Here is a 24,005-nt window from a genome sequence, read left to right on the forward strand (position 1 = left end):
TCTTAAAGTTACAGTCAAATTTGTCCTAAAAACATAATTTAAATTTTTTTCTAGGAAATTACCCAAACAGTTTGAGTCAAATTGCTTTTGGAAAAAATGGTTACAAAAATAGATCTTGTTAAAAAAAAAGTGATTTTTAAACAAAATCGTCGGATTTTATTGAACCTAAAAAAACATGTTTACTTCATCAAAATCGTGTATTTTATAAATGGTTATTTTTTCAAATTACACTGGTCTGCAAGGAAACCCTCCTTTAAATAAAACTATACTTTCCTAAAGGATTTTCGTATGCTGATTCCGAATCCGAAGTTTTTTAGATATTCCCGTTAGAAAATCTCAAAAACCCATTTTTTGCTGTTTTCGAAGAAATATTTTGGCATAATGTTATCTTTTTCAAATAAAATTGTTAAGCCTGAACTACATCAAAACACAAAGTCAGAAAAGTACAAAAAAGTAAGCACGATGTTTTTTCTTGTTCCCCCTAGTAACTCATTTGTATATCTCTCTTTCATTTTTAAAAAGTATCCTAGTCAAAAAGCTTGAACATGACCAAGCTTTCACTTTTCAGAAAGTTTTAAAAACAAATACACTCAAATAATATTTTATATCCTTTCCGTAAGGTAGCTCTTCGATCACATAGTTCCTGTCATTTTTCGAAAAAAAGCTCTTTTGACAAACAATTTAAATTTCAAAATAGTGTCAAGAATATAAACAAAATTTATATCCCAAGTTTAAAAACAGCGGTAAGTAAAAATATAACATAATTTTAAATATTTTAGACCATTTTATTAACTTAATAAATTATTTAACATTGTTTTCTTTCATAGATTTTGTGATAGCTATATTTAAATTGACGCTAATTGTTTTTTTTTTTTGCTGGAATGGATCCTGAAAGGACTTGGAATGGTCTGTTAAGTTTAATTTAAATTTTAAATTTATGCATGAAAAATCTATATTTCAGAAGCTGACGATGAAGCTTTGATTACAATCATTCAAGAAAACCCAACGCTTTGGGATAAATCACGAAATGATTTCCGCGATTCGAAAAAGAAGCAACGAATTTTCCAGCAAATTTCTCAGCACTTTTCCGGCTTTAGTGCAATGCAACTTGAAAAAAGGTTCATTGCACTTAAAGAAAAGTTGCGAAGGGAAAAGAAAAGAGAAGATGCTCTGACAAGATCTGGAGCTGGAGCTAGGAACTGGAAATCCTGGTATTTACTACCAAAATTGGAATTTTTAAGGGAAACAATGAATACTCGGCCAACAGTGAGTTCCATTCCTTCTTCTTTAGTGAAATCAAAAACTTCATACCCCGGCTCGTCTTTGACTGCAGCACAAAATATCATTTCGCCAACACCAAATACATTGACCCCCTCTCCTGCAGCAACTCCTTCTTCTTTGGAAGCAAATAATGTCTCTGAAAACTTAACGACAGAAATTTCTCAAACAGACAACGAAAGGTGTCCACCAAACAATTCAAAATCCGCTAACAAAATCCGGGAAGCATTATATGAAGAGAGTCGAGAAGCTATAAGAAAAATAGCTGAAAGTGTTTCACAACCAAAATCGCAGTCGGTATCTGAACCAGAAGACATGAGAACAAACCACTTCAAAATCTTTGATTACATGGCAAAAGAAGCTGTTGAGATGGACCCTATCGTAAAAACACAATTTATAAAAAAAGTGTTAGATGTATTCTGGGAGTTTAAGTTGAAATAGATTAAAAACCTTTAATATTTAGGTACTTTTTGTTTTGCCTTTCATAGAATTTAAATAAATCTCAATAATAACAGTTTATGGGTTTTTTTTATTTATTTAGTTATTATATATCCATTCTTTTAGATACTCTCTATAATTTAAAGCCGTTTCTGTGGAGTTTCTCGGACCCAAGCGTAATGTTGCAGGAATTCTGTTCAGCTGTGATGAACCTACATTAGCTCTCCAGGTTCCATCAATCCAAATGCCATCCCTTTCATGCTGTCTGTCGACAAAAGCACTTGGGATATATTTGTGCTTGCTGCTTTCACATAGCATGTTATGTAAAACAACAGTGGCCTTTATAATTTTTTCAACAGTATTTGGCACAGCTATAATAGTACGTTGATATATCCTCCATCTAGAAGCTAATATGCCAAACGCATTTTCTACTACGCGGCGTGCTCTAGAAAGTCTCTTATTAAAATAAGATTTACTGTCTTCCAAATACCTTCCACTGAATGGTGTAATCAAATAATTTTTTAGTGGAAAAGCTTCGTCTCCCACCATAAAATATGGCAAATTCAAAGTTTCTATAAAAACAAATATAAAGTCTTATTATTTTGAAGAAAGAAAAGATCTTTAAAAAGATAAGATAATCTTTTAAAACCTTTAATAAGTTAATTTTACATTTTTTTACCTCCAGGTAAAGGAGAAGAACTTGGAAAATTCATTTGATCCCTTTCCAAAAGCATTCCAAAAGTACTATTTGTAAATATACCAGAATCGCTCTGTGAACCAAACGCCCCAATATCCACGTAGGTGAATTTGTAATTGGCATCTGCAACTGCCAGTAATACCATGCTGTAATGTTTCTTATAGTTAAAGTACAGCGATCCACTTTTTCTTGGTGCTTGAATGGAAATATGCTTTCCATCCACTGCACCCAAACAATGTGGAAAATTCCAGGTTTGATGGAAATCATGTGCATCTTGCAGCCAACCACTTTCTGTTTTTATTGGCAAATATATTGGCTTTAGTACGGTCCACAGAACTTCACACACTTCCGGAATTATAGCTTGTACAGTTGATTTACCTATGCGATACGCATAGGCCAAAGAACTGTTACTATCCCCTGTTGAAAGAAACCTATAAGCAATGTTTCCCTTAACACAATTATTAGTTAAATGTATACATTATAAAATATACCTCAAGGTTACAAATAAGCGCAATGCAACCGGAAGCCCTAACCTATTGCTGAATTTGGTCAAATGAGGTTCAACTAAGTTAAGCAGATAGTTAAATTGGGGAACTTCCATTCTTGTATAATTGAAGAACTTTTCTTCGTCGTACTCAAGAATTTCTTGTAACAAGTTACCAAAGTCACCTTGATCAACACGGTTTTGATTAATTGGATGAACCCACCACCTTCGCTTAGAGCTCGTCGCATTTTCAAATGCGTCAACAACTTGCACTATATTTAAAATGCGATTTGCCGCATTTTGTAACCTATTTAATTCGTTTTCCTTGAAAATATTTTTAGTCAATGTTAAATAATAATCTGTGCATTATTATTTTAATTCTCTTACCATTTTGTTGAGTCGAAATTCAATTCAAGTTCTTTTAAATGATTTTAATTGATTTGAGATTTATTTTTTTATTTGAAATTTAAAACTTCAAAAACAAAAGAGCTTTTTTCATTAATTTTTTTCCAATAGATGTCAGGTAAATATACATGTGATTTTTATATTTTGAGCTTTTTTACTTTTTTGTACTTTTCTGACTTTGTGTTTCGATGTAGTTCAGGCTTTACGGTTTATAAAAGAACTTATTTTTTTCTTTCAAATTCAGTTTCAATCTTCTCAATATCTCTTTTCTTCTCCGAGAAATCTTAATTTAAGTTAGTTTAGTGGGTTTGGCATATCTTACCATAAAGAAACTGATCTCTAAATACTAATATATCTTTCTCCCTAGAACAAAAGTATACTTTTCTAATGGACTTTAGTGTGCTGATTTTGAATCCGAACTCCAAAAATTTCGGTCAGCTTTGGTTTTTGAGATATAGTAGTTTTTTTGAGATTTTCTAAAAAAAAAAAAACTTGATTTTGTGATGCTTTAATGCGAATATCTTAAAATCCTGATGTGATAGAATTTTTTTGACTTCTGATTCTAACTCAGCACATTAAAAACTAGGTATATGAAAAGTATACTTTTACTTCTAGGAGAAACAAATCTGAAGCTTTACAAGGCAGTTTATCGATAGGTTTATTACAAATAAGATATTTCTAAATAGAAAAGTAGTATATAAAATTACAAAACACGTGAAAATTTTCTTTAATGTATTTTATTTTGGATTTTGTTTTTTACTTATTTGACTTTTTAAATATAATGGGCATTGATATTTTACAATTTCCTTAATTAAGGTATTTTTGTTCATGTAGGATTTACTAAAAAGTGAAGGATTTCGATATTTCTGCTTTTTTTGTCAATCAGTATTTTAAAATATGAGTAAACATTAATGTAAAAGGACATATTTAATGTCATAGATAGGTCATATTATACGGAATAAGTCCTCCAAATTTGAGCTCAATGTGACAAATAGTTTTAATTTTATACAAGTTCAAATGAATCTAAAAGGGTGATTTTTTAGAAACTACCCACATTTTTCAAAAATCATTTTTACAAAAATGGTACCTGATAGAATTTTTCTGAAACCAGATTTAGATTCAGGAAAGTCTAATCTTTGATAATATCAAAAAATTATTTAAAGGAGATAAATTTTGCAGACCAGTGTTATTAGGTCAGAACCTTAATTTATTGCAATTTATTTTCAAATACTTTTCATGCTGATTTTTTATGAAATTATTTCTCAAACGCCCATACCTCAAGTAGCAATTTTGTTCACTTTTTTTAATTTTTAAATGAATTTTTCATAATACTCTTTAGAATATCTAACTATAGATTTTAATATCAAACTTGTTTCTATCTCTTTTTGTTAAAAAAAAATAACCTTTTTAAACTTTTTCTAAATTCACCTTTACCCTACCAACTACCCTACTCAAGTTTCAAAATTATATAAGTCCTGAATATTGACATTTTTTTTACAAATTTTGTTTTCTCTGGCATAATATTTTTTTCATAAAAAACTCAAAAAATTGAATATAGGTATTTCATGCTTTTTTTGAATAGTTAAATAGACAAACAAAATTGCGAATGCCAACTTTTTTTACTTTCCTTTCTAGGTACTACACTTTACACTGGTTTCACTTTGATAGAATAATGTCAAAAGACTTAATAAGCTTATTATTCAAAAACAAATTGTTTCAATCTCTAACAAAAATCTAAACTATCACCCACGTGTTTAAAACCACAGACCCCTAAAAACAATTATCGCTCATGGATTTTCAACCGCTATCTTCTCAAGAAGTCATTTTAATGGTTTCCGATGTGGTCAAGTCTAAAACAAAAACAGAATAATTTAAATTAAGAAGACTATAGATTGTGTGATAAGGTAAATCACAACATTTAAGTTCTAATGTTTAAACAAAAGAGAACATTAAGATAATTACTTTTACCAAAAACTGCTCCACCAAAGTATCTTTCACAGGAAGTGATTTCCTCTCAGACATTGTCTGTTAAACAACAACTATACTTTCATTCACATCGAACAACACAAAAGCCTAGCATGACTTCCTATTAATAGGTCCACCAGCAGGGTTTGTTTGTCAACAAGAATCATTTTTAAAAATTCAATCAAAAGATAACACATCTGGTTAGATAAATATCTATTTTATTTTCTATCATTATTTTTTTTTTTTTTTCAGGAAGGAATCTCAGATCCCCCATCAACATCGTCAATAAGTCGCCTCCTCCGCGGATCTGATCGCACCATTGACGATGGACGAAAAGACTACAGTATCCATGGGATATTAGGTGGTAAGTATCTATGAGATACAAAAAACAAAATCAATAACTAATATTAATCCACACACAAAGAAAAAAAAATACTAAACGAACTTCATCGCCTACAAATTAATGAAAAGATAGAAAAAAAAAACTTATCATCGTATAAATAGTAAAATTAGTCAAGTTATAGCCAATAAAATTCAAATGTTGTTTGGTTATTGTTCCTTTCAGATTTACTTTTTTCTCAGGCACATTGCCGTATTTGTTTTTGAAGTGGCCTGAAATTTATTTACTTTTGTAGATTTTAAATTTTTTTGAAATCTTAAAAATTTCAAAATAACCTTGCAAATAAGTCTTGTATTAGGTACTGAAGGTGGAAAAAATTCTGCTAGCCTTAATCAAGGGAAGAGATTAATTAGTATCAAAGAAGGCATATTTCGGTGATTTTTTAGTGACGACATTCGAATGACATTTGAAGCATATTATATAAAAAATTTCCACGAAGATATATTAAAACTGCAATAATGCCAACAATAGTTTCGATGTGCCTCTCATAAATTCGCTGGATAATCCAAAATCAAAATTAGTTAACACAGGATTTTTCGGAACACTGAAGGGAAAAACGAGATTTTTAGCGAAAAAATAAAATAAAAATAAAAACTTGAAAAAATGTACAGAAATAGTGTTCAAAATCTCAGAGGTATCGGCGCAGTAGTTTTGAAGTCATGAGGGACACAGACTCTGAACACGTGAGTTGTAGGGAAAACGTTTTAAGGTTTTTAACTCTGATACACTCACCGAAATAATTATAAAGGCAGTCGATTTTTTTCGTTTTTAAACCATATAAAGGATATTTTATTTTTACTCCTTGCACGAATAAGATGACAAGTATATACTGGATTGTTTGCCACCCTTTATTTTTATTTAATTCTTTAAACTAAATTTTAAAAATTATTTTTTGAATTTCTGGTGCGAAATAATTATAAAGGCACAGCTGATTTTCACATTAAAAGTGTTGTTTAGCGAGATCAAATGTAACCAAAAGTAAGCAAAACAGTTGGAAAATGAATTTAACCCATTATGAACATTTTATAAGTAAAATTTTTTGGTTATTTTTAATTAAGGCGTGAAAAACCCTTGCCGCAGGCAGAAATGGGCAAAATCAAGACTTACCATGAAAATTGATTGTCCAACCGCGAAAAATCTGGATGAGAAGAAAGGTCCGATTGTGTAATTGATAATTTAATTTACAAAGATGACAAGTATGGTTACCTAAAACGATCAGGACGGAAGCCTTTGGTCAAGAGAGAGCCAAAAGTGACAAAAAATGAAGTAATTTTCGTGAGAATTTGACAGCAAAGGAAGTTTTCGAGAAAATAAACTTGGTAGTGGAAGTACGACAAGTGCAGCAAATAATTAAGTCGGACTTAAATCATTCCTACGAAAGAAAATGTGGAAAATCGGTGCTCTTATCAAGGCATAAACTTTCCCACCTTCGCCTCGGTGAAAAGTATACATTCTGGGATGAAAAATGGAAAAACTGATGTGTACACCATCTAGGCTATCCAAATTGAACTTTTTCTCATTGGTGAACTTAAAAGTTTTTCCATTTTTCATCCCAGAATGTATACTTTTCACCCATTTCAATCTCAACTCATAAAAATACTTAGGTATACATAACTTCGTCAATTTTGTTCCAATCGATAAAATAAAATAATATTACACTGTGATACACTTAAAAATATACGTGGATGAGACCTATCACGTTTTGTAGAGCTATTAGTTGAACTGATTACGAAACGGTATTTAAAAACAATCTAACACCCCAAAAATCTGGAGTTAGGAAAAACGGTTTTTGGACCTTCATCCTTCATCCATTAACCATATACTGCATGAATTATGATCGAAGTGATATACAAATTTTTTTACAATTTTTTAGCTTGATTATTGGTTGAAAAAAGGTATTACATACAAATTTTTATTTTTTTACATATATATAAATTTTTGGCATACTAACCCATATATGGGTTAGTATGCATTCAAGGTATGTTTTGTAAAGTATGTTTTTATTACAATGGACTTTTCTTATTCATGGAATTTATTCAAACTCGTTCTTTTATCATTTTAGCAGAAGAACACATTCCATTTTCAACACATTGTGTACGTCTTTAGTCCGCAAATTTGACATATTGGCGTTTTTTTTTTGCCATTCAGGGATATGGTCGATGTTTCCAGTTGGCACTGAATTCAACGACTTTTGCCCTTGGTTGTTGTGAGTGAATTGAAGTTTCGGGATAAGATGGGGATGCACTTCCGTGACTTGTATAACCCCCTTCCCTTTGTTTTGTTCCATCTCTGCTTTGATCACCTGCCAAAGCTGAAGGTCGTCCTCTTTTTCGTGACATTGTAGGTTTTAAAGATTTGCATATAAGTGCTCGTAGATGGCTTGTTTGATGTTAAAAAAGAGCCAGAATCTGAAGCTAGATAATCATGTCTTCGAAAGCCATCACGAGTTATAGCATTTACACACTTATTTTTTCTATAGAAAGTCATCGAATTCATTTTACAAAAAAAAAAAAATCCCACAAAAATCAGTAATGTATGTCGCCAACGCATGATAACCCATATATGGTGTTTTGGAAATAATTCCAAAAAAAGACAAAAATTATTATAAAAAAAAAAACATATAAAAGTATAATAAATACATACGAAACTTATTTTTAATTGGATGCAACTTTTTTGGTTTTTTTTTTTTTTTAAAACATCGGAAAAGTACACACTTTTATTCACTGATTTGCACTTTACACATGCTCTTGAAACAATGAGTTTATTTCAGAAACACGACTCTCTTACTGATAATAAAAACCGATTTATTATAAAAAAATAGACGTAGTTTTATTATAGTTTTTTCTTTTTGACATTTGGTGAAATATAACGGAAATAAATCGATATGAAATCGATAAACCATATATGGGTTGGTATGCGGTAGAGGGTTAAAAAATCTAGCTTTTCAAATCCAATTTAGATTTTTCAACAACATTGGACAGAAGAAACCTTTTTAACAATGTATAAAACATGTGGTTCAGTTAAAAAAACCAAGAATTTATAAGCTGACAAAGTTCAAAAGTTCCATTTTTTCGTCATTGGCCCGTATGCATAAAAAAGAGTAAATACTAGGAATTGGAAATTAATAAGTGTAAACTAGGTTTGATATGCACAAAATGGGAATAAAAAAGTTCATACTTTACAATTTTTCAAGTAAAAGTATTTACTATTTTGTATGCATATAACTCATTCACCCAACATCGATTTAAAGTAGAAATATGATTTCAAAGCAATTTTCCGTTTTAAAAATCGGTTGAAAATTAGCTTAGAAAAAAAATTTACGATTTAACCCAGATTCAGAAATTCGAACGTTTAGGTACCGAACAAAACATTAGTTTGATTACCTCCTTAATTCTAAAAATCCAAATCTAAAGCATGTACCTACAAATTTGACGAAGCTAGATTTTTTTCAATGAGTGTAGGTCCACTTCAGATTTTGGGGGTGTTAGAGAGTTTTTAAATATACAATTTCGTAATCAGTGCAACTTGCTCTAAAAAACGTGATAGGTCTCCGGCCGCGTATATTGAAAAAGATTCCGTTAGAAACAGTAAGTGTCTTACGGTATACTCAAATCAAATCGTACACCAATATCAGGTCGGTGCTAATTGGAAAACTAGAAAACGAACAAATTCTGAGCAATCAGCAACATCCTAGCTCGCGAGCCGTTAGAGTTCACTTTGACTGCAAATAACACCATTTTCAAAGTTCGAATGGTCTAAGAAATTTTAAAATAAGCTTCATCATTCCCAAAATCATTACATTAAATTACATTTTAATCTAATCCGATGATTAATCTTGTGACTAAAAACACTGCAACTTGGGAAACTTAGTGCATCGGCTGAATCCCAAAATCCTTGCAAGTTGTGAGCAATAATGCAAGGAGTTTTATTGTTTGTTGCAAGTATTGTTTTAACTTTTATGCATGGAGCACTTAGTCTTGGGCCATTAAAAAACATTAAAGTTTAATTTTTTGGCGTTATGAATCAGCTGTTCATTGAAATGAATTTCAGTTCGGATCGTTTCCAATGATACCTATAACTGACCCCTAAAAGTACATCTTGACTTGACATATTGGCCTTACGTTAGCAATTGACTTGCTTTATCAAAAACATGGCCCAGTATTTTATTTGTTTAATCCGGCACTGTTCCAAAAGCTGCTGTATATCTTTTGCTTACATCTTTTAGAATTAAAATCAATATTCTTTGAATTAAAAATTATAAATGTTTTTCTTTTGTAACAATGATCATTAACAAAAAAGATACGACAAAAACCGTTTGGTCCATATAGTTCGTTCTTATTCTTCGTTCGGTTCGTTTGAGGTTCTCAAAAATTTAATTTCTCTTTCTTTCTCTCTTCTATCTTCTTCTATTTCATTCACTTTAAATTTTTTTATGACACTCGATTGAACCCACGATGCCTCGAACTGAAAACAAAAAAAAATGCATCATCATCGTTATCATTATCATCTTTGATCGAACCATCGACACACCATACCATCAATAAAGATAGCCCTTTTTCCTATTACACATGGATTAGCTCCCCTTTAAGAAAGTAGTTCCCATCAGTTTTGTTGCTTTCGATAAAAAAAAAAGTATCGAAAACAATCTGTAAATCAAAAGATGAAATGCATCTGAATATAAAACTGGCATCGCGTCCAACTACCAAGTCTGGGTGGTGCGGTTGCACTGACTTCTTCCAAAATCTTCAAAGGGATTCCGATCGATTTTTTTTTTGGATATATGGATTCTCCCAAGTCAAAAAGCAAGAAGAACAAATGAAACCTGTTCATTTGGATTATCGATTCATCAAGGAGTAGATGTGAGATGAGGTGAAAGGCTTTTTTCCTTTTGGTATTGTGTGTGTCTTTGTGTCCGTTCCTTGGCCCGGGGATATGACCAAACATGAGTCTTTTTATCGTATGCATGGAGAAAAGGGACTCTTTTATGATGTCCTTCTGGTGTTGTTTAATGGCAGTTGAATCACGGATAACATTTTCTTCTTCTTTCTTCTCTTTTTTTGTCAGAGTCATTGATTTCGATTATGAAAGCAAAAAATATAAAAGTCGGTAAAGGTGAACTATAGGGCAAAGCCATTGTTGTTGTGCAAGGTTGTTGTTCCTCCTGTTTACGAAAAGTCGGATATTGGAAACGATAAAAAAAAAGATTACCTACTTTTCTGTCGGCTTTCGTTTATGCACTTGCAAAATTGCTGCATGATGACCTAACAATTTTGAAGGTGTCGCAAAAGATGAAACATATTCGATCGAGGACACAATAGAGACTAAATAATGTTCATTCAAGGACGTCATTGGGTGACGATATGAAAATGCTAATCCAATAGATAAATTGATGTTTGTGTTCGGAGCAGCACTAATAGCAGCTAGAAGCAACAAAAAGTCACAATATGAATGGAAAAATCAAACTGATTGTGTGTATGCGGAGGGTTAAAATTTAATAAAAAGACGATACAAGTACAAGGATACGTTGAAACAGCAAAGGACCTGTTGTGTTGTTCTTCTTCTTATGTTGTTGGCAAAACAATTTATCACGATTTGCAAGGAGTTGATGTAGAAAATTGGAATTTTGGACGGAAATAGATTTTTCTTTTGAAGTTATGCCGAATGTTTGGAAAGTTTTCTATGTACACAGTTGGTATGTAGGTATACCGGTGATGCTGAGAACTTTTAACTTTTCGGTTGAATTTTTTCTTTAAAGGAAGAAGAAATTAAAAAAGGAAAATGGAAAATTAGAAAATATTTTTTAGAAGAAAAGTTTTCTATTTTGAAAAGTTGTTTTGAAAATCATCGAAAATTCTGCAGGATTTGTAATAACATGCACTTTGTTAAGATAGATTTCTTTGAGAAAATTTTAAGTTTATTCGGCTGGAATATCATAATGCACCGGAAACAACAAGAGTGAGAACAGAATAAGCCACTCGCATTATTTAGCTTGAAATTTCGTTTTTGTGACTTATAGACCAGTGCCAATAATTTTTGAAAATAAAAAAATTATTAGCAGCATATGGGTGGTGGGAAAATTTAGGATAAATGGTATATGAAAGGGGAAAAATAAATTGCCCACAAAAAAATTGGGGGAAAGGGGGTGGGTGGGCGAAAAAGTGGGGTGGGTGTCAAAAATCACGGTTTTTTACGATTTCTGTCAAAACTAGACGTCCTAGCGAAAAAAGTCAAATGCAAAAGTTGTAGGTAGTATAAATGTCTACAACTTTTACTCGAACAATTTTTTTCTATAACCTCAAAAATATTGGAAAAAATTCAAAAATACGATTTTTTTATTTTTTATTTTTATCTTTTACAAAAATGGTTGGATTTTAACAAAATTTGATTAAAAATTACTTTGTTATGTTTTCAATCTATTAAAAATGTTTTTTGAGCAAAAAGTGAATTTTTGGATTTTTGACGAATTTAATTTGAAAAAATAGCCTATTTTTCATTCAAAAAAGTTACCGAAAAAATTTTTGATTTTTGAAAAGTTTGAAATGAAATTATTTAGATAAAACCCTATTATTCAAGATTGTGTGGAAAAACTATACTTTTGTTTTAGAAAATATTGAGAAAAATTGAAAAAAACAAAAAAAACGATTTTTAAGCTCGATTTTTCCGGAAATGACAGTAATATTGGCGAGAAATAATTTTCCATAGAAACTAAATTATACTTTTTTAATAGCCCTCTGACCTTCTTAATTTGAATCTAGCATTAGAATAGCTCTAACGTGAAAAGTTTTTGAGATATTGAATTTTGAACGTCTAAAACACTATTTTTTTGAAGTTTTGCATGGTAATATCTCAAAAACGTGATGTGATAGAATTTTTCTGACTTCGGATTCGAGCTCAGCGCATAAAAAACCATTAGAAAAATATACTTTGATTTCTATAAAAAAAACTTTTTGACTAGTGAATTCGAACAAGGCATTCGATTTTTTCTTCCCTGTTCGAATTCACTAGTCAAAAAGTTTTTTTTATAGAAATCAAAGTATATTTTTCTAATGGTTTTTTGTGCGCTGAGCTTGAATCTGAAGTCAAGAAAATTCTATCGCATCACGTTTTTGACATATTACCTTGCCAAAAATTAGAAAAATAGTGTTTGGGACGTTCAAAATTCAATATCTCACAAACTTTTTACGTTAGAGCTATTCTAATGCTAGATTCAAATTAAGAAGGTCAGAGGGCAATTAGAAAAGTATAATTTAGTTTCTATAGAAAATTATTTCTCGCCAATATTACTGCCATTTACGGAAAAATCGATCTTAAAAATCTTTTTTTTGTTTTTTTCAATTTTTCTCAATATTTTCTAAAACAAAAGTATAGTTTTTCCACACAATCTTAAATAATAGGTTTTAATCTAAATAATTTCATTTCAAACTTTTCAAAAATCAAAAATTTTTTCGGTAACTTTTTTGATTGAAAAATAGGCTATTTTTTCAAATTAAATTCGTCAAAAATCCAAAAATTCACTTTTTGCTCAAAAAACATTTTTAATAGATTGAAAACATAACAAAGTAGTTTTTAATCAAATTTTGTTAAAATCCAACCATTTTTGTAAAAGATAAAAATAAAAAATAAAAAAATCATATTTTTGCATTTTTTCCAATACTTTTGAGGTTATAGAAAAAAATTGTTTGAGTAAAAGTTGTAGACATTTATACTACCTACAACTTTTGCATTTGACTTTTTTCGCTAGGACGTCTAGTTTTGACAGAAATCGTAAAAAACCATGATTTTTGACACCCACCCAACTTTTTCGCCCACCCACCCCCTTTCCCCCAATTTTTTTGTGGGCAATTTATTTTTCCCCTTTCATACACCATTTATCCTAAATTTTCCCACCACCCTTATGCTGCTAATAATTTGTTCAACTTTTGCCCTCTGAAAACCGGATTGGCACTGGTCTATTAAGGAAAGCTTTCATCATACTATTAAAAAAGGTTCATTTGGAACTAGGTAGTTTGAAATAACTATACAGGAAATAATTATTATTTTGTACTGAAAGAAAATTTTGAGCGTGAAGTTTTTGTTAGTGGTAGACGGTGAATTCAACGTATTGTGAAAATATGTATATTATTTTCTAGGTATTAGCCAAGAATGAGTCAATTTTCTATTTAGTTAATGAATACAAATTGAGAAAAAATAAGTTTTTAAATACAAAAATTTGCGTATCGAGATTTTTCCGAGACTATGTCCGTACATTATCATAAATCGGTTCAGTTTTACAGTTGTTCAAAGTTCAGAAGTCAAATTATTGCAAAATTCAGGGTCATGCATATTAATTACATTTGCTAAAATAAAGCCATAACCTATGTAAAAATGTATGATACAGTGATGAAATAGGAATACGACTTTTACAAGCTCTTAACAAACATTTTTGGCGAAAGATGAAATTGATTATTTTAAAGGACCAATATTAAATGTTGTTGATGTAGGTATGTGATTGCCCAATTTTTTTGTGAATTCTTATTGATTTTATTTTATAAGGCTCTTAATAACCATATGACAAAAGCTTTATTTCTTTTCTTTTTATAAGCCGCTTACATTTTTTGACCTGTAAAAGAACCATTTGCTTGACTTTTTTTATTTTCTTCAAGCGATCTGGTCAAAATTCTGTTTTCCAAAATTCTGCGCGCGCTTTTAAACATTTTACAAACCATTTTTTTATTTTTTTGCAGAATTTTGTAAAACAGAATAATGAAAAGCAGAATTTTGTAAAGTAAAATTTCAAAAGCAGAATTTTGAAAAAAGAATTTTGACCCCTTCAGAATTTTGACCCCAACCCTTTCTTCAAACAACAAATTTCGACGAACTCAATGTTAAAGTTAAAAAAAATTCTAAAAAATGATTTTGGTTTTTGTTTTCATTTTTTGAAACATGAATTTTTGGAAATGAACCAATGAATTTTGTATGTCTGAATAAAATTCACTTCTCATGAAATACAACATTTATTCAAAGCGATTTTTTTTGGTTGAGATTGTGAAATTAACCATTTAACTTGAAAAAAAAAATTATAAATGATATGAGAATTAAAAAATAAAAAGAGCTTATAAATATACCTATTTAAAATATCGGGCCACATAATATTTGTTTTTTTTTTTTTTTTTTTTAACGTGTTAAAATGCAACAAAATAATGTACAACACAGAAAAACACTTGTATCTACCCTTCCCGATGGAATCCAAAATGGTCAAATAACTTGTATATTGACCACTATACCAACCAAGCAAATTTCATGCTTTTATCACAAAGTGCAAAATTCAATTCTTGTTCTGTTGCATTTAATAATGAAACCAAATAATTCTATTTCTCTTAGTTGGTATTAAAATTGGAAAACTGTATCTCTTTTTTTTCGGGATTTTTGATACCTTACTTTGAAAGATAATTAGCTAAATCAAATTATGAGTTTTGGAAAAAATATAATAAATTGTATTTTTCCAACAATAAGAACGAAATAAGATACCTAAAGAATTTTCTTTAAGATTAAAAAAAAACTTAAAAATAAATTCAAAATTTTGTTGAAAGATTTACGAAAACATCTCTATAAATGGCTTTGAACTCTAAACAAGGTAAGACATTTACATAATTTGTTGTATAAAAAAAGAATTTTTAGAAAAAAAATTTGAAAATATTTAATGTCGTTTTTTTCAAATAAAATTTTTCAAAATATTAAAAAAGAATAAAATGCACGACTGGGTAGCACGAACTTGCTCTTAGAGTTAAAGTTGCTTAAATTTTTAAGACTTTTTATATAGAAATTTGGAAAAAAAAAATAAAATTCGTTTTTTTTTTCTATAAATAAAATCTGAAATCAAATTGCCCTCCAAAACAAGTATGCAGTTTTGATTGATATATTAAGATGCATTTTTGGACACAAACTTTTCAAAATCGTTAGAGCCGTTTTTTAAAAAACTAATTTTTTATAAATAATTTTTTGGAAAAAAAGTTTTAAAATAAAATTGGTATGCCATTTTGTAGAAATCACTAATCAACATCTAAAAACGAAATTTCAAAAAAATTCAATGTCCCGTTTTCGAAATTTTGATTTTTCAAATAAAAATTTTCAAAATTTTTTTAAAAATCCAAAAATTATTTTTTTGGAAATTTTATTTTTGGTTTATATTAAAATTATATAAATTCTTTTTCACAGAAAAATTTCGTTGAAATCGTATAAGCACTTTAGGAGATAATCGGATTTGAAAAAAACGGTTCTATGGCAGGTACCGTTAATAATGATTTTCAAAAAAAAAAATTTTTCATTAAAAGATAGACCTTAGCTTAAAACTAACATTTGAATTTTTTAAACCTTCAGAAAAGTTTATTTTGGTTCTTGTGGCAAAAATTCTGTAACCAGTGACTTAATCTTTAGATTAAGTTTAGTTTCTCTTTGGCTCATTAACTGAAACTTAAGATATCTCGAGCAATAAAAGAGATATTGGGAAAATTTAAACAGTTTTTGAAAGAAAAATATCTGTTCTTATAATCACTGTTACAAATTTGTTTATAATGAATTACCCCACATAAGAACAGAACCTCGAAAACAGCTTAAATGACATTTTTTAGCATTTTATAACGGTAATATTTCAAAAACGGAGGCCAATCAAATTTTTCTGACTTCAGATTCGGATTCAGCACCCCAAAAACTACTAGAAAAGTATATTTTGGTTCTTGTGGCAAAACAAAAGTCAAATTTTGTTGACCAGTGTTATTTTTTTAAAACCAAAAAAAAATTGTAACTTTTTTTAAAAATTCAAAAATATCCTATTGAATTGTAAAATGAACTTAGTTTAATTTTTTTTTTTCGAAATAAAATGCCCATTTTTTGTAATCCAAATTAATAAAATTTTTAAAAAATGATTATTAAAATCGCAAAAACTAATAAAAATTTTGTTTTGAAAAAGGCCTAATTCCAAAAACTAAGACAGAATTTGTATTCAAATATGTAGGTTTTGGTTGAAGTATTGCAAATTGGACTTACCTAATAATTGCAAGAAAACTTTCAGGTTTTTGAGGCGCCCAAGTTCATTTGGTGTCACTCACAGTGGTGTCCTTCATATTTTTCGATACACTGATGGATATTACTTTGAAAGATATGAAAAATCTGTTTTTTTTTTTTCAAAATCGGGCTTCCAAAAAGTCGCCAAAATAAGAGTTTAAATACAATATTTATTTTATTAAAATCAATTGCAAAAGTTCATTTTACTTCAACGAAAAACTAAATATTCAAATTTGTTGAACAATTAAATTTTGTTACCTATTATGTTTCTTAACGTTATCAATATTTTTTGAAAATTGATATGAAAGTTGTGCAAATTAAAAAAAAAAAAAAAAACCACCAGCAACATAATAATAGCTCTCAAGGTATTATTTTTCGATTTAGCTCATTTTGTGTCACATTGGACTTTCTTTAAGGAATTTTTAAATTTCGTTCATTGAATAATGAACCCTATACCCTATAGATCACATTTTTGATATCAATTTAGCGACAATTGGCTTTGACTCTTACATTAATTCTCTTGTTCCAATCAGGCGAATTAGGCAAGTCCATTTGAGAAATACCTAATTTTTAAAACAACTTTTTTGGTAAAATTTGTTTTAATTTAATGTATCCTTCTGATAAAATTAACTTAAAAATTTGTATATAAAAGTTTATTGTGTTTACACTCTAAAATCAACTATATGGACTTATATAATAAAGTTTAAATAGTCGATCAAAAATTCCAAAACACTGAGCATATCCTACCAATAAAAAACGCCTCAAAGCCGCCGATATTTTATAAATACTGTGTGCCTCAGTGCCTCTATCTGTTATTCAAATCTAAATGCATTATGTTCTTTAGTGTTGTTTGCCTAAAAGCCTAATCGTTATGATTCCATTTGGATAAAACAAAAAAAAAAGAACAATTTAAATTTAAAAAAAAAACCTTTCTTTGATGACTTCCAAAACATAGGTGTCAACAAATACTTAACAGGCTTCCACGTTACACTTCAAAAATTCATTTTTTTTTTGTTCGTCTAAAAGATCTAAAAGAACAGAAGCCCATGTACCAATTAACTCTTTATAGATACTTTTAAAATCAAATATATGTTATTTGATAAAAAAAATCTAAATCGACCCTAAAAGATACAAAAACAGAAGAAAACAAAAAAAAAAAAATATAATTCCTATCTTATCTGAATAACTTTGTATATAGTCGTTGTATGGTCGTCCTCGTATCTCGTCGTCATCCAAGTCAAAGTCGTTAAAGTGGAAAGAAAAAAAAAAAACCGGCCTATTCAATAGTTGTAGTTGTTGGTGGTCAAGTATTTCTATAAAAAGAAAAAATATAAAACATTCAGTCAAATTAATGTGTCACTTTTATGATTCGAGCTGCTGCAAAATAATATTAAAAAAAATTAAATTTAAAATTAAAATTTGTATCAACATTTCAATTCAACTTTGTATACGTGTTGTACATTTTAAGAGTGAAATGAGATTATTTAGCAATAAACATGTCGTAATGGTCCAAAAATACATCAAACGCTTTCAAGTCGCTATGGTTAATTAGGATCCGATATGCCGTTTGTACTGATAACCAAAAGAATATAGTTTCCATAAAAAAAAAAAAAAAACAGTATCTTATCTAAACGATTTGAATACCAGTGGCATACTGGCATCTCAAGGAAAATGTGTGATGGAGTCAATTCATTTTTTTTTTTGCTTTTTTTCTTGTTGGTGGAGACTGGAACCGAGAAAGAAAATTTAATTATCTTCACCGTGGGACGTCTTCGTGGCGAGCTTCAGAATAATGAATATTTGAAAAAAAAAAAGATACGATGGCTGTGAAAAGATATAACAGCAACAACAAAAAATTAAAGTTTAAGATAAGTTTGAAAGGAGCTCCCCGAAAAGAAGGTGAAATATGCGATCGCATTTAAATGAACGAACCTCGCCACCGATTGACCGATTTACAATTTTTTTTTTTCGTTTGTGTTGTGAGCATTAAAGTTGTAGACCACCATAAGGTGGCAGGATACATGACATATCATTTCCCTTTTGCCTCACTTTATGGGGAGAAGTGTTGCCAAAGTAGTATTTCCCTAACTAACAATTTTGCTGTTGAAATTTTGTATTGCCTCCAAATTTTGCCTTTAAATTTTGGTTCTATAAAGCCTTTTACATAAAACAAGAGTTCCTGTAAGGCTTTATAGAAGCAGAATTATTAGTTGGATGAGGTTTTTTTTGGTCCTTCAATCCGGATTGATAGTTCTAATTTTATATTTATCTCATCTCCAGAAGATACTTTTTGTGAAAAAAGGATAATTCACAGTGAAAAAAAAACTTTATTTTATTTTTTTGAACTATCAAATTTTGTCAATCTGGCAACTCTGCTCTCCGATATAATGTCAAAAAAAAAAACTTTATGTCCAGTCCATTCTGCACCTTTTGGAGCTACCACATTATGAACTTAAGAAAAAATAAGAAAAAAAAAAATCAAATTGATCAAATTGAAATAAAAAAGAAAAAAAAATAATAAACCGGCATCATCTGTGAACTGTATGATCATAAAAAAAGCCGCTTAACTGTATACCAAAACCTACCTCATGCAGGTCTATGTTATATGTTCAAAATTTAGGCAGAATCTAATTTCAAACCGACAGATACAAGTTGTGTGGTGTTATTTTTTCTGTAGATTTTTTTTTATCTATTTGATTACTCGTTCAAATTCAATGACATGTAATTTTTGTTTGATCGGATTTAAGTTATTTTTTTTTTTCTTTCTTCGTTTTTAATTTTTTTTTTTTTTATAATAAACTGTTGACCAAGATGAATGTGGGCATGAAAAAAATGTCATCAATCAAAAATGTTGTATAGTGTGTTAGAAAAAAGACTTGTGAAGCCTTTAGGTTATATACGAGAAGTGTATGTCACCTACATTTTAATGCCCAACTGGCTACTGTGTCCGTTCAAAATGGAACATAAATCATTAAAAAAAAAATGTAAAGAAATTATTTAACATTTTTGACCGCAATTGTGTTTTTTTTTTTTTTTTTTTTAATCAAATTTATCTTAATTTCTTTTCAATTTTTTTGAAACTACACAGGGTGTATTTTTTTTATATATAATTTTAATAAAGTTAGAGCAATTCATATTGAGAGATATCCAAAAATGAAGTTGTTATTCTCGTAAAAAAAATTGACTTACCGTAGTAAGTCAATAAATCTCATTCAATAGAACACTGCAAGAAGTGAGGGTTCAATCTAAGAACTCCGAAAAAACTTTCAGGTCAGAAAAATGATTTCGTCAAATTAGAGACTTTCAACCGCCCAAAGCTTTAACAAGTGTTTTGATAACATAGCCTCTAAAGTACCTAGATATTCCCGAAACCCATGCACTCCAAACTTACCACAATACGAAAACGAAAACTTTAAACGCATTTTTCTCGAAACGTGGTTTTTTCCGCACCGTGCAACGCAACTCAAAAACTAATGAAGCTATCGACTTGAAATAAAGTGCAAATTGCTCGTTCACTAATTGGCCATTGCATGAACCTTAAAGTTCAATAAAATTTGTACAATAAATATTTTTTTTAACATTTTGTTCGTTTTTTTTTTTTTTTTGTCTCTAATTTATATTTTAAATTTTCTTCTTTACAAAATTTAGGTTCATGCAATGCGAATAAATATATTTTATTGGAAAAAATTCATTTTTTGATTATAAATAAAATTTTCTGGACCTTTGCATTGCACGGCGCAAACTCGAGGCGTCAAAATTAAAGAGTTGTAGAGCCGCCATTTTGTTTTTTTTCTTTACATAAAAAATTGTATCAATAGGTACTTCATAATGTCAACAATATCATAAATATGATCCTGAACTTTGAAGACAATTAGTCTGCTAAGGTTTGGACAGCCACCAAAGTCGCAAAACTCGTCTGATTTTGAAAAATTAAACGCCAATCGCTTCGTTAAATCAAAATCTAATCTTTTTTGTTTTATTTTTATTTGTCTTAACAAAAAAGTTATGACCAAAAAACGCAAAAAACACCAAAAAATGTATTAAACAAATTTTGGACTTTCGTCACCAATATAATAATAGACTCATTTCCAAAAAATAAATGGCAATCACTTCGATTAATCAAAATCTAGGGGCGATATGTTTTAGTTTTTTTTATTTGTCTTAACAAAAAAGTTATGGCCAAAAAACGCAAAAAAACATCAAAATAATTATTTTTTTAAAATTTTGGACTTTCGTCACTACTGTCATAAAAATAAGCGATTGCCATTTGTTTTATGAAAATTAGTCCATTATTACAGTGGTGACGAAAGTCCAAAATTTGTTTAGTAAATTTTTGATGTTTTTTGCGTTTTTTGGTCATAACTTTTTTGTTAAGACAAATAAAAGAAAACTAAAAAATATCGCCCATAGATTTTGATTAATTGAAGTGATTGCCATTTATTTGTTTGAAAATGGGTCCATTATTACAGTGGTGACGAAAGTCCAAAAATGTTTAAATTAATTTTTTTGGTGATTTTTGCGTTTTTTGGCCATAACATTTTTGTTAAGACAAATAAAAAAAAAAACTAAAAAATGTTGCCCCTAGATTTTGATTTAACGAAGCGATTGGCGTTTAATTTTTCAAATCAGACGAGTTTTGCGACTTTGGTGGCTGTCCAAACCTCAGCAGACTAATTGTCTTCAAAGTTCAGGATCATTCACAAATACTGTTCCAAATTTCAATAAATGCTTTCATTTAAAAAAAAAATTATTGAAAAATCTATCGTCGGGATTTCCCCCCATAAAACGTCAAGGTTGTTGTACTCTCTAGAAAAAAGTCGACGATATCGAAAATCTTCGCTCAAGATTTCGTTGTTAGATTCGACAAATAATTTTTTTTGTATTTTTAATAATTTTGATTTTTTCCTTTTGTGTAGGTGCAATTGAGCTATTGGTATTTTTAAAAAAGCTTTTTAATTTATGTGTGAGGTCTGAGGTGTTCAAGTCTCTGCAGTTAATTGGGAAGAATTTGGGAATTAAAATTGTTGTCTCATGTTTTTCCACAATCGACTTTAAAAGCCTAAAATACAAAAAAAAAAGAAAGAACTAAAGAAAAATTTAAAATTTCATTATTTCGATAATATTTCAATCATTAGGTAATCATGATTTGTTCTAATTTACCATCGATTAATTTAACCGGAATTTGTTTAGGTATAATTTCCAATGTTTTTCCTAAAAAAAAAGTGTGGATAGCGATTTATCTTTTATTCTCAAATTTCGGGATAATTATTCCTCTTTTTTTTGTATCCCTAAGGTCGGAAGCTGAATCCAACACTCTTTTCTTTCAACAAAAATATCATCAAAATTAAAAATTAATGATATAGGTTATAGGTAAAGAAACCGTATTCTTTCAACTTTTGATCACAATTAGAGGATTACTTCCGTCGTTACACAATCCCATCATGAACCAAAAAAAAAAAAAAAATTTCAAACTCAAAGGTTTATTCTGGTATAATATTTTATTTTAGTTTGCCGATTGATCGACATTAATTAATGACTGGCCGTTAATGAAGTTTATGTGGCCATGCACACAGGTGTAGTTTTATTGCGGTCAGATTAGTGGTGTATGAAAAATCGATATGTTAGAAATGGACAGCTATTAAAGTGATGACCATTAATTATGTCTGATGGTTGATGTGAGATTTGAAAATCATTAGAACAATTATGTTTTTTTTTTATCAAAAATGTTAGCAAATAAGTTAACCCATTTCTTTAAAAAGTTGTAAATTATAAGTTATTTGTTGTGAGGTGAAAATTAATTTCTTTCCATTTATTTTCAGCCTATAAATAAAAATTCTTAAACCACTAACATTAACAGATGTCATAACAAAGCATCATTTTTTTTTTGTTCACTTGTCAAAAGTTAATCCCCCATAATTTGCAATAGCAAAAATAAAAACGAAATTTCGACCCATTTTCGTGAGAACCAATTGACTATTACACAACAATCTCTCACGTTTAATAAAACCAACTTAACAAAAAACCAAAAGAATCGCACTTGAAAGACTACCGACTTGACTTCTACTTGGCTGGCATGGCAGCCAACAATAAAATAAAATATTTGCCAGACAAAATGGCACTTAATCGCCTTTAATGTTGTGATCCTGCCTCCATTACACAATTGACAACAGGTCAATTCAGCGATCGATTCTCATTCAGCCAACACAATGGCAACCAACACATGATATCCTTAATTCGAAAGGAACCGCCGCCACCACCGCAGACAATCAGACTCGCATACAAAAACCAAAAAAAAACCCGCAAAATGGCTCGCACCATTTCTTTTCGAAATGTCAAAGAGTCGGCATCGTTGTGTGTTTGTGTGAGTGCTTTGTTTGGTATATAAATTATATTTCACACCTCCTGAAAATGAGAGAGAGAGGAAAAGAGATTTATCAAAAATCATTAATTTCTTTATTTCTTTTTTCTTGCGCAAGGACCTGGACCTCCGTTGAATGATTGCGCAAAAAAGAAGAAAAATAAGAAAAATCGTTCACCTCGATCGAGTATCATCAGACCATCAGAGCCACAAACACAAATCAAATCTCCCAACACACAGAACCCGAATCGCCCTAGACATAATGGCCGCACAACATGACGATGATACCGAGACCGACCGCGGCGCACAGGCACACACATGATGATATGACTTCGACTTCGACTCCGAATCGAACCCGATCTCGATGTGTGTAGGCTCACACTCTCTCTTCTCTCGCCTCTCATTTAACATAATTTCGGGGCCAGCCCGAAAATGTCAACCAAAACAAAAGCGCCGCACTCACATCAAAGGCCCTTAATGCGATGCGGCCGCTTTGAACACCGCAGGCAGTCCACAAGGCGGTGTATTAAGATCTTTCGTGTTTTCACACATTACGATAGAAATTTTGGGCCAATTTGGAATTCTGACACTTTTTGATTCTGACAAATGATGTCGAAGGAGATTAGTGTTTAACGTCCTTGATAAGGGATTTGCGGTGTTTTTTTGGAAAGTTCTTTCTCTTGAACAAGTGTTTTTTGAGTTTGAAAGGGAATGAAAGTTGATGAATTGAATATTTTATAAGTAAGAAATAGTTTAATGGAAGAAAGAATTTTTCTATTTCATTCCTTTTTTACACGAATTAATTCAATTAGTTTTACATGTGTTTAACATTGATCTAGACCCAGATAATCTAGACAAGGATAATATTCAATAAATCTAGAAATTAGAATCAAAGAGGCATTACTATTTCCATTACTATTTATCAATGATAAATAATCAC

General features: G+C 29.9%; 3 protein-coding genes across 3 annotated transcripts in view; 2 read left to right on the forward strand and 1 right to left on the reverse strand.

Annotated features, from left to right (window-relative positions):
• LOC129918652 (protein gooseberry-neuro) overlaps nucleotides 1-24,005 on the forward strand; it is a 48,651-nt gene that overhangs the window by 16,117 nt on the left and 8,529 nt on the right. The window contains exon 3 of the mRNA XM_055999279.1: nucleotides 5,520-5,631. Within this exon, the coding sequence (XP_055855254.1) occupies nucleotides 5,520-5,631 (112 nt within the window). The remainder of the gene's footprint in view (nucleotides 1-5,519; nucleotides 5,632-24,005) is intronic.
• On the forward strand, nucleotides 461-1,719 carry LOC129918654 (uncharacterized). The gene is made up of 3 exons (XM_055999281.1): nucleotides 461-743; nucleotides 828-906; nucleotides 962-1,719. Exons 2-3 carry the CDS (start codon nucleotides 882-884, stop codon nucleotides 1,717-1,719), a joined length of 783 nt encoding a protein of 260 aa, XP_055855256.1. The 5' UTR covers nucleotides 461-743; nucleotides 828-881.
• Nucleotides 1,720-3,407, reverse strand: LOC129918653 (uncharacterized). The gene is made up of 4 exons (XM_055999280.1): nucleotides 3,285-3,407; nucleotides 2,905-3,221; nucleotides 2,396-2,844; nucleotides 1,720-2,288 (listed from the first exon to the last, which is right to left on the reverse strand). Exons 1-4 carry the CDS (start codon nucleotides 3,285-3,287, stop codon nucleotides 1,816-1,818), a joined length of 1,242 nt encoding a protein of 413 aa, XP_055855255.1. The 5' UTR covers nucleotides 3,288-3,407; the 3' UTR covers nucleotides 1,720-1,815.

This window comes from Episyrphus balteatus, chromosome 4 (genome assembly GCF_945859705.1).
Source record: "Episyrphus balteatus chromosome 4, idEpiBalt1.1, whole genome shotgun sequence".
Lineage (NCBI taxonomy): Eukaryota > Metazoa > Arthropoda > Insecta > Diptera > Syrphidae > Episyrphus > Episyrphus balteatus.